The 14290-nt window shown below is 39.9% G+C and overlaps 1 protein-coding gene across 19 annotated transcripts in view; it reads left to right on the top strand.

Moving 5' to 3' along the window:
* Positions 1 to 14290, top strand: part of BLTP1 (bridge-like lipid transfer protein family member 1) — a 140286-nt gene that overhangs the window by 26784 nt on the left and 99212 nt on the right. For all 19 annotated transcript variants that reach the window (XM_073001687.2, XM_073001694.2, XM_073001693.2 and 16 more), the window contains 6 exons: positions 2703 to 2896; positions 6846 to 6925; positions 8468 to 8618; positions 10778 to 10934; positions 11770 to 11848; positions 13361 to 13452. In XM_073001687.2, the coding sequence (XP_072857788.2) occupies positions 2703 to 2896; positions 6846 to 6925; positions 8468 to 8618; positions 10778 to 10934; positions 11770 to 11848; positions 13361 to 13452 (753 nt within the window). The remainder of the gene's footprint in view (positions 1 to 2702; positions 2897 to 6845; positions 6926 to 8467; positions 8619 to 10777; positions 10935 to 11769; positions 11849 to 13360; positions 13453 to 14290) is intronic.

The raw sequence follows: 14290 nt of genomic DNA on the forward strand, positions 1-14290 counted from the left end.
ACAGGGAAAATACAGTCCAGGCAGTACAGTACCAGGCAGTCTGAAGACTGTCTCCCAATCCACTCTCTAAACGCTGGGAGGAGTGAGGAAGCAGACAGGCACCCTTTTCACTGGCCAACAGTTAACTGAAAGTTCACATTTTGCACTTTCCCTGCCTCCCACGTGGGTTTTTTTTCAGTTCCTAACTCAAATCTAAGTACTTAAGTCAAGTCAATATTTTCCTATGAGAGCAGTTCTTAAGTCAAAATGTTCTTAACTCGAGCCGTTCTTAAGTCAAGACCCCACTGTATTGCTTTCAGTGGAGCTTCATGTTTACCACAGTATTTAGCAAAGTTTTTAACTGAATAGATTTTAATCGCTGGGTAATAAATTTAGGGGGCTTCTGAGCAGAATTTTGAAGTAATTTATGAAGTAAAATGTTGGTGACTGCATAGCTGCTATAGGTAACTTTCAAAATAAATTATTGAAAATAATCTTGGTTTTATTCACAGTGAATATGATGAAAACACATTAATTCTATGCCTAGTAGAGCACACTTAAAAGACTATGGTGAAATATAGTGCCCATATATTAATTCAAAAATAAATTGGGAGATGATCAGGTACTAAGATTGACAAAACTGATTGAGTATTCAGGCTGTTTCTTGTTGTGCTGAAGTGCTAAATGACACACGTATGCAGGACTTGTGGGTTGTTGAAGGCACTTGTTATTTGAAGGCATTTAGAGCTCTAAAGTTTTAGACAATGTTTACGTTGTCTTTATTAGAGGTGCAGGGGAGCGGACCTTTGATATTACATGACCAGTCAAAACAACATTCTGTAAGCCATTTCTGATACTAGGGGCAGTCCAAATAGACAGTTATAACTTTTGAATTAGGACCATGTTTGGCAAAGTGACTGTAGATGGTGTGGGTTTGTTCTCTGGCAAATTGGAAAACGCCAGACAAGTAACTTTAAAGCTCTAACAGCCAAAATCCTGTTCTTTAAAGCTCTAACAGCCAAAATCACAGTAAAGTAAGCCATAGAATGTGAAATTTACAGTTGAATCACCAAATTTCCATTGATTCAGAGGCCCTACTCTAGTGCAATTTACTACACTAAGCGATTATACTCATTGAAGTATTCCAAAGCCACTGCTCATTTGTCTTGCCAGTATTTCAGAAAACTATAATGGGTCTCATTGAGGTGTATGGAGATTACGTCTAAGGAAGGTGGCAGATTGAGACTTCATCCCTCTCAGTCTTGGAAAAAATAACATACACAGAGGTGCCATAGGGTAGGGAGAGCAAGAGAGAGAGAATTTAGAGAGAGACAGAGAGACTGGTGTTGAAAGGGACAGAAATGGAGAAGACAGAGGAAGAGAAAATAAAAAAGAGAAGCCATAGAGAGGGAAAAAGAGAGAGGTGCCACAAGGAAAAAGAGGACGAGAGAAGCCTGGGGATAGGGAAAAGAATCAGAGATATGTGTGGGGAGAAGCAATTTTATTGATTGATTGATTGATTGATTGATTGATTGATTGATTGATTGATTGATTGATTGATTGATTGATTGATTGATTGATTGATTGATTGATTGATTGATTGAGCTTATATGCCACCCATTTAGACATAGTCTACTCTGGGCGGCTCACAAAGCACAGAATAAAAACAATTAATATGAAATAATAATTTCCAACAATTTCCAACATTTACACAAACATTAATTTCAAAGGTAGTCCCACGTAGAGTGCATTGCAGTGGTTTAATCTTGAGATTAGGAGCGCAAATAGAGAGAGGAGAGAAGGCACAGAGAGGGAGTAGGGGATGAGCCATAAAAAAAGAAAGAGAGGAGATGTAGAAAAGGGGAAAGAGAGAGACAATTGAGAGACAGAACCCAGGGGAAGGGGATGGGAGGAGGAAAAAATAGAGAGAGAGATGAATCACAGAGAAAAGGAGAGAGGGAGAGAGAAAGTGGTGCGGATGGATGGGAGAGAAACTGACTCCCTTTTGGCTCTGCTAACCACTTCTGCCTGCACACAAATCAATTGTCACTGGCTGTTTTTTTTTAACAGGTTTTTTAAAGCTATTTATTCCTTGGGGCACAAAGCAAATCAAGAGGAGTATATTTTCTGGACTTATTAGATAACTTGTGATAAATGACTTGTAGAGCATGTACTTCTCATAGGGAAACATATATGAATATATTCTAAATTGAAAGGGCTGTGTTGCCTGTGCCTTTTTTGTATTTTACATCTTATGCTCAAAAAATATGTAAACCTGAGATAGGAAGCATACAGCCTTCAGGTAGTATGTGACAGTAGTTTCTACCCTATTTTAATTAAGACTAATGTGGGTTGTAGCCCAGCAACATTTGGAAGGCCATGTGTCCCCTCCATATAAACTGTAAAAGTGGTGAATTAAATTCATTTGTAAACCATACGAGCCAATTTGTAGAACATAATGTTGTTCTGTACAGTATCTGGTGTTTTAAGTACACCTTGGTGTTTGATTAAATAATGCATGTTGATATGGTATTGGATGTTGTAATAGGTTTTTGTGAGTTAGACAATTATACTTCTTTTATGTCTTGTATTTTAATGAGCTTTTCAGGAACTGGTCATAGCCCTTACTGGCAGAGGAAGAGTCCCAGCTATTTCTTTATAGAGCACAATTTCTGTGACAAAGAGTTCAATGCTAATATGCTATTCTCTTTCTCTTAAATTAGGGTCGTTTAGCCTTTGGGAACCATTATCAGCCTCAGACTCTATGTATCAATTTTGATGATGCCTTCTTAACATACACTACAAAACCACCTTCAAGCCATCTCGATCAGTTTATGCACATTGTAAAAGGAAAATTGGAAAATGTGAGGGTTATGCTTGTCCCAAGTCCAAGATATGTTGGACTTCAAAATGACGAGTAAGTAATGATAAATTAAAATATTTTTATTGTAGAATATTCTGATGTATTGAAATATCTGTTTTATCTCCAACTCTTTTAAACAAACAAACAAAAAGCAACAAAATTGCAGAATATTTCTAGCAGTAGATCATATTAGGGTAATGTTCTTTCAGTGCTGCTGTAATGGAGCACAATGGGTCTTTTTGCCACCCAGCTCTTGACAGAAAGTATTGTTGTGGTCCCTAGAATGGGACTACAAAATGCAGACAAGGCCCATCTAAAGTGGCCAAAAATAGCCAGTTGCGCCCCTTGGAGATGTCTAATGGCATGATTGGCTATTCCCTTTCCACACTGAGAGGTGAGAAGAGTGGGGAGTGGTAGTGGGAAAATGATGGTTACAGGGCTAGTGCATCCTCTGCCCCCAGAAGTGACCAATCTGTGGTCTAAAATATCTTGCAGATTATTCTCTATCTTTAAGTCATAATTTTATTGGTGAGATAATATCGAAAACTGAAATGGCAGGGAGTTTAATACAGAGGTGCACAATCTGACCATTTTCAATGTTACTGAACTGAAATCCTCATCAATCCTAACAAGCATCGCCAGTGTTGAGGGATAGCAGGAGTTGCAGTCCAACAACCTTTGGAAAGCTAAGAGTTGCCCTCACTTGTTTTAGTGATTCTTAGTTCACTTCTGGGCTTTTGCAACAATCTCTTTGCTTAGAAAATATGTTTGAATGCATTAGAATTGGTTGCACTGTTTCTTGGCAGCAGAGAAATAACATGACTTGATAATTTGATAAATAGGAAGTAAAAATTAGATTCCTGATATTATATATAGTTAGTAAATGCTACTTGTAAGCCCCATCCTGCTCTTTTATTGATATTTGATAAAATGATGTGGTAATTGTAAACAATATTGAATTAATGAGAGGGTATTTGGTATCTTTCAAGTATTCTTGTTTAATGTTTGAAAGCACCCTGCCATATAAACTACATTCAATACTCCACATGTTAAATGTTCCAAGAGACAGTTCAGTGAGATTGCTTATTCTAAAACTCTCAATATTGCTATAGTGAAGTCATATTGCAGGAGGAAAATTATCATACATAGGTTAAAATAATTATATATTATTGAAACTCTAAAGCAGTGGTTCTTAACCTTGGGTTACTCAGGTGTTTTTGAACTGCAACTCCCAGAAACCCCAGCCAGCACAGCTGGTGGTGAAGGCTTCTGGGAGTTGCAGACCAAAAACACTTGAGTAACCCAGGGTTAAGAACCACTGCTCTAAAGCACCATTTAACTGAATATTTCCCTCTGCCAAAGAACCCAAAAAACCCACAACAACCATGAATATTTCCCTGTTAGCTATATCATACAGATATTCTCAAGTTAAAACTGTCTCATTCATTGTGTATGTGTTTGTTACACTGTTGGTCTAATTATTGAAGATAGTCTATCCCTATGAGGCTCAGATTCTATTTTAGCAGAAAACCATTAACACGTTGAGAATGAAATATAGGGCAAGGATAAAGCAACTTTTTTAAAAAGAAGAAGCCAACCTGAAGTTTTCAACTAAAAAAGAGGTTTGTGGCTGAGTTGGGTTAAAATGACAGTTTTGGTCTAAATAGATATTTTAAGTGTACATCAGCTGCTAAAATGAAAACAAACAAACAAATGAGTGTGATGGGATGTGATAGTTGGTCCACTGGAATGAGAAGTTGTGGGAAAAAAGAAACAAACAAGCAGCCCTTCTTAGGGGACCCAGTATGCAGGTGCTTTTGTACAAATGCCCGAAGTGTCCAAGCAAAGATGGGAGAGCTGGAACATTTGGTGACTAGGGATAACACTGATATAGTGACCATAGTAGAAAATTGGTGGAATTCGGAGAACCAGTGGGATACCTCAATCCCAGGCTATAAACTCTATAGGAGAAATAGGGAGGGGTGTGTTGGAGGTGGGGTGGCCATCTATGTCAAAGAAGGGGTGGAATCCAGCAGAATGGAGATGGACAGCAGATCTGATTCCATCATAGAATCACTGTGGGTTAAATTACCAGGTCCAAGGAGCGATGCGATAGTAGGTGTGTCTGTGTGCTATCGTCCTCCACATCAAAAACTTGAGGGGGACCTTGAAATGAGGAGAAAAATCAGGGAAGTGTCCAAGAGGGCAGGATTGTAATCACAGGGGACTTCAATTATCCTCACATTGACTGGGTCAGTGCATGCTTGGGTCAAGAAAGAGAGACCGGGTTTTTGGACATGTTAAATTACTGTGCTTTGGAGCAACTTGTCATGGAGCCCACCAGAGGACAGGTAACTCTGGATTTAATATTTAATATTGTACTCAGGACCTGGTTCGGGACATGAATGTCACTGAGCCTCTAGGGAATATGACCATGCTCCAATCTCTTTTTCCATGCATGTTGGGGGGAGAGTGTCAAGCAAATTTGACACAAAAAGCATTGATTTCTGAAGGGCAGACTTCCCTCAGATGAGGACACTCTAACTAGTTGAAAGAGAAGGTAAAAAGAATCCAGTCTCTCCAGAATGCATAGAGCAGGGGTCTCAAACTCAATTTACCTGGGGGCTGCTGGAGGCAGAGGCTGGGTGAGGCTGGGCTGCATCAGATTTTCCGCCAAGAGGAGCAAGAGCCCGAGGAAGCCGCCCAGGAGTTTCCTTAGCCCGGCTGGGGCTCCGAGGAGGAGGAGGAGGAGGGGCGTGTGTGCCCTCGGCCCTTGCCACAACCCCCTCCGCCTCCTTCTTCACTACCACTACCACCACCACCACCACCACCAGCAGGACAAAAGCGGAGAAGGGAGGGAGCGCCAGAATCTCATCCCCCACACAGAATCACCTTGCCAAAGGAGGAGAGCCCCCATCGGTACCCGCTAAATTAAACAGAATGGGGCGGGGGGCCCCACAGGTGCGTGCACGGTCACACAAAAACACACACACACGGAGGTCCGGCAGCCTTCCTCTGAGGGCCCCCCTCAAAAAAAAGGTGCACTCAGCAGCAGCAGCTACCCCCACCATGACAGAGGAACAAACTTTGCAAGGCAAGCCCAGGCAGCCTCCAGAGCTGAGGCAGCTGAAGCAGGATGAAGAGGAGGAGGAGGAAGCACCGATGGGTGCTGAGGTGGCCGCTGGCCGGGCTGGTGCTGGGGGTGCTGAGAGAGAAAGAGAGCCAGAGAGCCGCTTCCCTGGAAGAGGTGGCAGCTGCTGTTGATGGTTTAGAGGTGTTCTTCGAGGACGGGCCGGGAGCAAGCTCTGCTCTCAGGCATTGCTTGGCGGCGATTCGGGTGCTTGGGGGAAAAGGCCGGCAGTGCACCTCGCTCGCCGGCTCTCCCCCAAGACAGCGCCTCTTGCACCCTCCAGGCAGAACTGCAGCCTGCCAGCCAGAAGACAGGCGGGCTGGCGGCTGCAAGAGGCGCTGTCTTGGGAGAGAGCTGGCGAGCAAGGCGAGGCTTTTTTAGACTCTTGACAGCAGAAGACGCGTGGGTGCTTCAGGGGGGCCAGGCAAGGCGGGGGCCACAAACTATCACCCAGCAGGCCGCAAATGGCCCTCGGGCCGCATGTTTGAGACCCCTGCCATAGTCTCTCGAGACTGAAAGATGCCTAATCTAATCTAATCTAATCTAATTTTGTCTGTAAGTCTTGGAGCTTCAGGTGCATTTCAGGAGATACTGAGGAGGTACTATTAAGAGCAGCCTCCTGCTGAGTTGTTCTTCAAGCTCTAGAGTAGATAATCTCTAAAGAACGACAGTAGGTGATACCCAGTGTTGCCCACATATTGAGTGAGAAAGCAGGTATTCAATATTTTACTCGTTTATGGTTGCAATCATGAAAGTCCTGAAGTGCAGAGATAATTGACTAGCCAATAATGCATAAGCTACCTTTTTGTTAGTACTTGCCATGTTTATATAGTTTACTTACACACATTCTGTTTTGTTTTTCTTTTGTAACAGACCACCAAGATTAATGGGAGAAGGCTTTGTTGTGATGCAGTCAAATGATGTTGATATCTACTATTACATGGATGAACCAGGTAAATTTTAAGCTCCTGGTTTAATGCTTATAACCAGTTGGTGGTGCTTCATCCTTGCATGGCAAATAGTTGTTTCAGGAACATTTTTAGATGAATACATACAGCATGGAGGACTTGAAGGATTAACACAGCTGGTAATGGCATCCCACAGCAAACCTACTTACTCTCCAAAGCTGCCTTTAACTTAAAAAAAAGTTAAAAAAAATCATTTTTTCCCAGAGGTCCAGAAAAGTAACTTCCAAGAACTGGTGGAGATAATGCAGAACTGAAAGGCATGATTCAGAGTCTTTGGATAGTTACGAGCATCCTAGGGTGAAACCTGGTTATATCCGCGAAATTGGAGATTAAATTTAGTTTGCATATGAGGTGAAAGCACAGTCACTTTGGGGCAAATTAAGAGAGCATTACTTAACAGCAAGAAGAAAATGTAATTCTTGGTGTATTTTTTTTTCAGCAACAGCAGATCTCCTTGCTCTAGTTGTAGATATTGCTTAGGGCAGCTATTTATCTTCCATAGTCCAGAAAAAAAAGACAACATCCAAAACCAAGAGTAGGCAGGATAACTCAGGATAACTGTGTTCAAATGTCTGTTTAGCCATGGAAACTCACTGAGAATGGTAGTGGGAAACTGTCATTGAACATCTCATATATATTGGAAAACATATTACTGCCATCGTAAATCAGAAATCACTTAACAGCACGTAACATAGCAGAAATTTGAGCAGATATTTCATAAAAACATAAAATAGTGTTGGAAGGGCCCCCTCGGGCCATCTAGTTCAACCCCCTGCTTGATGCTGGAATACAAATCAAAGGATATCTGCCAGGTGGTTGTCTGAGTTTCTCTTGAATGCCTCCAGTGTTGGAGCACTCACCACCTCTCAGGGTAATTGGTTCCACTGTCGTACTGCTCTAACAGTTAAGACATTTTTTCTGTTACTCAACCGAAATCTTGCTTCCTGTAACTTGAGCCCATTGTTGCATGGCCTCCACTCTGGGATGATCAAGAACAGATCCTGCCCCTCCTCTGTATGACAGCCTTTCAAGTATTTGAAAATTGTTATCATATCACCCCTCTGGCTTCTTTTCTTAAGGCTAAACATGCAGAATTCTTTCAGTCTTTCCTCATAGAGCTTAGTTTCCAGCCCGCTTGTTGCTCTCCTCTGAACTTGTTCCATTTTGCCAGCATCCTTCTTGAACTGTGGTGTCCAGAACTGGACACAACACTCAAGGTGAAGCCTAAGCACTGCTGAATAGAGAGGAACTAGCACCTCGCGGGATTTGGAAACCATACTTCTGTTTCATGAACTGTACTTATCTAAGGTCCATTCAATAATATTTTTCCAAAAATTATTTTGAAGCTCTTGCTATCAATTGCATATTTCTTATTTTAATCCAGGAGAAAAATAGCCTGCAAGAGCTATCTTTTAATTGCTTGATGTTATATATGTGGTTTTATACTAAATAGGATTAACCTGCAGATTATGTGTTATTTAGAGTATTTATATTTTTAAAACTCTTTCTCTCTTTTTTAAAATATAGGTCTTGTCCCTGAAGAAACTGAAGAAAGTAATGAAGGAGAAACAAGTAACGAAGACAGCAAATTACAAGATCTCCCCCCTTGCTGGGGACTAGATATAGTTTGTGGCAAAGGGACAGATTTCAACTATGGTCCTTGGGCTGACAGACAAAGGTATGATAGCATTTGTTCCCCTATCTTTTTTAAAATTTTTTTTACTCTGCGACAGAAGTGGAAGGCTGATTAAAATCAGTGGACTTTTAAAAACAATAAATACAGTGGTGCCCCGCATAACGAGCGCTTAGTTTAACGACGAATCCGCATAGCGATGATCGGTAAGGATTTCGCTTACCGATTTTCGCATAGCGATGTTTTTCTAACAACTGATTGGCAGTTCCAAAATGGCCGCCGGGTAAAAAAATGGCCGCCTGCTGTGTTTTCGCCTGGATTCCTCGCTTACCGGGCAGCGAAAATGGCGCCCGCATGGAAGATTTTCGCATAACGGTTAGTTTTTTGCCCATAGGAACGCATTAAACGTGTTTTAATGCATTCCTATGGGCTTCTTTGTTCCACATAGCTACGAATCCGTATAGCGACGATTTTTCCAGAACGGATTATCATTGCTATGCGGGGCACCACTGTATAATATTCTTCATTGTGGCCTCTGTGAATGCACACATATGGGTCTTGTCTGCGCCTGCGCTGACGATCTCAGAAGATTCTAGAACTAAAAGTAACAATTTTATGGTGTGATCTCCCATGAGGCACATGCTTCTCCCACCTATTATTCCTCCCAGTTCCGTTTTTCTGCCGTGCTGAAAGGTTCTATGGAAGAGAGAGCGAGCGATATTTTGGCCTTTGTTCTGCTAATAATCAATTACCTATTTCAATTACCTCATCTACGGACTTTTTCTTGTTCTGATCTCCCGTGAGTGTTTATTCCTTCGATCATCCTTCCACTTCTCAGGATTTCTCTCCCTCCTCCTGCCACTGGAAACAGTTGAAGCTAAATATCATTACAGATGTGCTAACTAAACCTATACTTAGTTTCTCAAAGATGAATTAATATATAGTATCTCATGCACACTGAGTTACCTCCAGTCAAACATGAGCATTCATTTAAGTTTTTTTTTAATCATGAAAATGACTCTGGTCTATCCAGGACAGCAGAGATTACCAATTCTTTGATCAGATTCTGGGCTTTCAGCTTATCCTCCTCAGTAGATTAATGTTAACATAGTGTACAAACAGAAGAGTTAGCTGCATTGATTATAAGACAAATTCCATTATTCATGTAACACTATATGAGGCCAACTAAGAAGGTACATCATTCTCTGTGTAGATGTCTGATATAGCGTCTCTTGAGGCATGATGTTTCAGACAAGCGGGAAAAGGGGGGAAGCCTTGATGTCAAAGCTGTATAGTCTGCATACTGTTTTAAGATGAAAGTGGGAGAAGTTCCATACTCTCAGATAGAGTTTACCTTGTGTTAGATTTCACCCTGAATACCTCCAAGGTTTTCTAGGAACAAACAAGCCAAGAAAAAACAATAAATCTCAAATCTCTACTTTGAAAATACAAACTGCCCCTCAAAATTGTTTCTTCAAGTATGATGTTGCACAAATGTCAACATTGTGGTTTTTTTTTTTTTTTGAAGTCTCACTAGTGGTGTGGTGTAGTGGAAAGAGTGACAGGTTATCTGTGTTGGTATCTTTTCTTGACCATGGATACTCATGGGAAGAGGTGGTATTTGTAAAACCATTTCTTAAATATTCATCTTGAAAGCCCTGTTAAGGTTGCTGTACGTCAGTTATGATTTGATGACACACAAGACGCCTTAGTCAGTTTCACAAAGTCATTTGTCTGAATCCTTAGGTTTTAAAAACTGCTTGGTAAGTAGTGTTTGGACTAGGACTTAGGGGACCTGGTTTCAAAGCCCCACTTGCCCATGGAATTCAGGAGATGTACTAATCATACTGTCTTTCTCTGACCTATTTCACAGCCTTGTTTTGAGGATAAAATGGGGAGGGATGTATACTGCCTTAAACTCATTGAACAAAAGACAGGATGTGAAGTGTAGCAAATAAATGATAACAAAATGTCTGGAGTAATTCAGTCTAGAATGCATTAAGATAAATCTGGAATGTAACTTTATTGATCATCCTTTGGAAGAGATTCTCAGCAGTGTAGCAGTTAGATAGATTAACTCCCTATAATGTCCCCACACCTATTTCTTGTGTGTTCTGTAAAATGTGAAGAAAACATTTGAATAACTCAGTTCCCCCCCCCCAAATATAAATAATTCCATACTTTCCTCCTCTTCTTCTTTTTAGGGACTGTTTGTGGAAATTCTTTTTCCCGCCAGATTATCAAGTCATGAAAGTATCAGAAATCCCACAGCCAGGGAAGCCAAGGCAAATTCTTGCTTTTGAGCTACGTATGAATATCATTGCAGATGCCACTATTGATTTGCTCTTCACAAAAAATAGGGTAAGTAGTAAAGACATGATATGAGTATTAGGAGAATATGATAGTTCTTTATAAGTATTTTCTTTTGTGATGTATTTTCATACATCACGTGAGTAGATTAAGATACGTCTTTTTGCCTAAATCCATCTTTATTGCTTATTCTGTGTAAGCAGTATATGTAAATATTTTGAATCAGCTGTTTTTTACACAATGTCTGAAATTCAGCAGTAAGTAATATATAGATTAGACCCACTGAATCAGTGGGGATTTGGTGACAACTCTTCCATAAATACCATTGACTCAATGGGCCTACTTTTGTTGTGACTTATTATTGAGTTTTAGCCTTTATTTTTTGGCTGTTACCACATGAAACCAACTTACTATTCATTGGTTTTAAACTATCCTGCTCTAGTAGCTCCATTTGCTAGGTTCCTACTAAGTCTATCCATATTTAGTGATTAATGTTTTTCATGAATTCATGACAATTGTAAAAGAGTCATAACTACTATATACAATACAGTATAATAGTAGAATAATCACTATATAAGTGATTATTCGCTTACATAGTTATTATAATTTTTTCTGCTGAGGGTTCAAATGAATAGTTTTATTTGTTTATTTACAAATAAATAAATAAATTTATGTATTTAGTTAACATGCCTTGAATATTAAGTGACATTTTTTCAATACTTTTACATTTCTTAGTTTTCTAATCTTGATTATGCTTTTAATGAGCTAGCTCTGCTATTTAACTTTCATAATTGCAGACACTTTAATCTTGATGATGATAACTTGGCACAGATACAACATAGTCTTAGTGGAAATAATGGAAATAATGTCTGTTTTTTATTGGTAGGAAACTAATGCTGTACATGTGAATGTTGGAGCAGGCTCTTATTTGGAAATTAATATCCCCATGACTGTAGCTGAAAAAGGTAAGTTGAAAGTAAAAGTGCTTTTTGTTTCCCAAGAAAAAACTCAGGGAAGAAAAGCTCCCCCATACTTACATCCAGAACATGGTTCAGTAAGTTGTGTGTTGAGACTGGGTCAAGCCATGCAACTCTCAGCATTCAAGGCATTTCCTCAGTACAGTAGGATGCCCATATCCACATGGTTGGTATCTGGAGTCTTAAAATATTAAAAATATCAAATTAAGAAAACCAGAAGTACACAACGTACTTTATCAGAGCTGGCCACTATACAGTAGGTAGACTAAGATTATGCTATACAGTGGTGCCTCGCTTAACGATTGCCTCGCTTAATGAGGAAATTGCTCGACGATTAGGTTTTTGCGATCCCAAAAGCAATCGCAAAATGATGGTTTAAATGGGAAAAATCTGCTTCATGATGATCAGTTCCCTGCCTCGGGAACCGATTTTCGCATTACGACGATCTAAAAACAGCTGATCGTCAGGTTTCAAAATGGCCACCGGGTGTACAAAATGCCCCCCACTGCTTTCTAGGACTGCTTTCACTTTACAGGCAGTGAAAATGGCCGCCCCTATGGAGGATCTTCGCTGGACGGTGAGTTTTCAGCTCACTGGAACACATTGAAGGGTTTTCAGTGTGTTTCAGTTGGCTTTTTTATTTTGCTTAACGAGGATTTCATTCTACAGCGATTTTGCTGGAACGGATTATCCTTGTTAAGCAAGGCAGCACTGTATAGATAACTCACTGCCATTTCACATAGTCTCCTGTTAGCTTAAGGTAATTTCCTATACCTTCCAAGCATTGTCATTTCCTGCTGCCCTTGGTTAATAAGTACAGGGAGAGTCTTGGGTCCAAGATTTGTTCAAATGAGAATAGGTCTCACTATTATCTGCAATTTTTAATATCCGGTGTGGCAGTGGCTTCGAACTGATTTCCCATGAATACAGGGTTCCTACTGTATGTGCATTGCTAATGTAAAGGGCTTATATTCAGAGTTTCAGATGATGCTGTTTCAGATGATATTGCCTTCTTTGCATCCTTTTAGGGTTTATAGTATTGGAAGTAATTCAAGATCAGTCTACTCAATTTGACTGAAAACCTTTACCTTTTAAAAATGTATTTGAACAAACTCTGTGTTTGAATGCTCTCCTGTTGAAAATCCAAAAATTATAAATCATGGAAGTATGTACCGTGTATTCATAAAAATGTTTTTACATTGTACAACACCATCACTTTCCTTGATAAAATAGATGTCTCATTTGAAATTTATACTTCTAAATTGGTTCAGATTAGAGATGGGAAAGATTTTTTTTTTTTTTAACTACAGCTCCCAGAATATCCCAACGAGCAACCATGGCCAAAGAAGTAACTTTCCCAATTCTTGTTCATATTCTGCTGTTTGCTTACTGCTGATGGATAAGATGTGCTAGAACCTTATTTTACAGAAGTAATTGTATTATGCTTGAAGAGATACATAATAAATCCAATATATTGATTCCTTTTATGCACTTTGCTAGGTTACTCTCCCAGTATCAAAGGGCAGCTTTTGCACATCGATGCTACCAGCAGTATGCAGTACCGGACTCTTTTAGAAGCAGAAATGCTAGCTGTAAGTATTACATGTGAGCACCAGAGGCAATTCAAATGAATTTTGCTTTAAAACAGGGATGAGCAAAATGTGGACCCAGAACAGTTTTTTTGACTTCTGGATGTCCTCCAGTAGAAAATTTATTCTGCAAAATAAAATAATTATTAGCAGTGGTGACTTTGCAATAAAATCAGGTGCAGGCTCCTATTCCTGAATCCTTAGAGATTAAACCAGAGGTTTAATCAAATTTTGTATGATTGTTGACCACTTGGGAAACTGGTACACCCCCCAGTGAATGATCTGGGCAGAAAATTGGCCCTGAGACCCTCCAAAGTTTTCCACCCTTGCAGAGAAACTGTTTAAATGTAAGGAGTAATCTCTCTAGTGATATTAGCAGATGTATGGGAGCTACATTAAATTGAAATCCTTGAGTTTAGATGGCTGTGGAGGTACATAACACTGGCTTCTATAGAAAGACTTGGAAAAGCTATGAAAGCAAACAGTAAACATGCAATCTGATTTCATTTCTTGAGATTTTTAAATAAGTCATATAAGAATTAATCTTTTCATTTGAAAGTTAGTACCGTATTTTTCCATGTATAAGTCACTACTTTTCCCTAAAATCATTACACTAAAAATTGAGGGACATCTTTTACACAGAAGTAAGCTGAGATAGCTGAGAGAACAAGACAGCACATACCTTGCCTATGCAAACATGCTTCCTTCAGTCACGAGGCTTAGCTTCCTATACTCAGGAGTCTTAGCTTCCTCCAGTCACGAGCCTTATGGAACTGATGTCAGCTGGTGCTGAACAAACCATTTGGAACACACCTTGTTGGAGGTGAAGCCTGTAGGCTCA

This window comes from Pogona vitticeps, chromosome 5 (genome assembly GCF_051106095.1).
Source record: "Pogona vitticeps strain Pit_001003342236 chromosome 5, PviZW2.1, whole genome shotgun sequence".
NCBI classification, from domain to species: domain Eukaryota; kingdom Metazoa; phylum Chordata; class Lepidosauria; order Squamata; family Agamidae; genus Pogona; species Pogona vitticeps.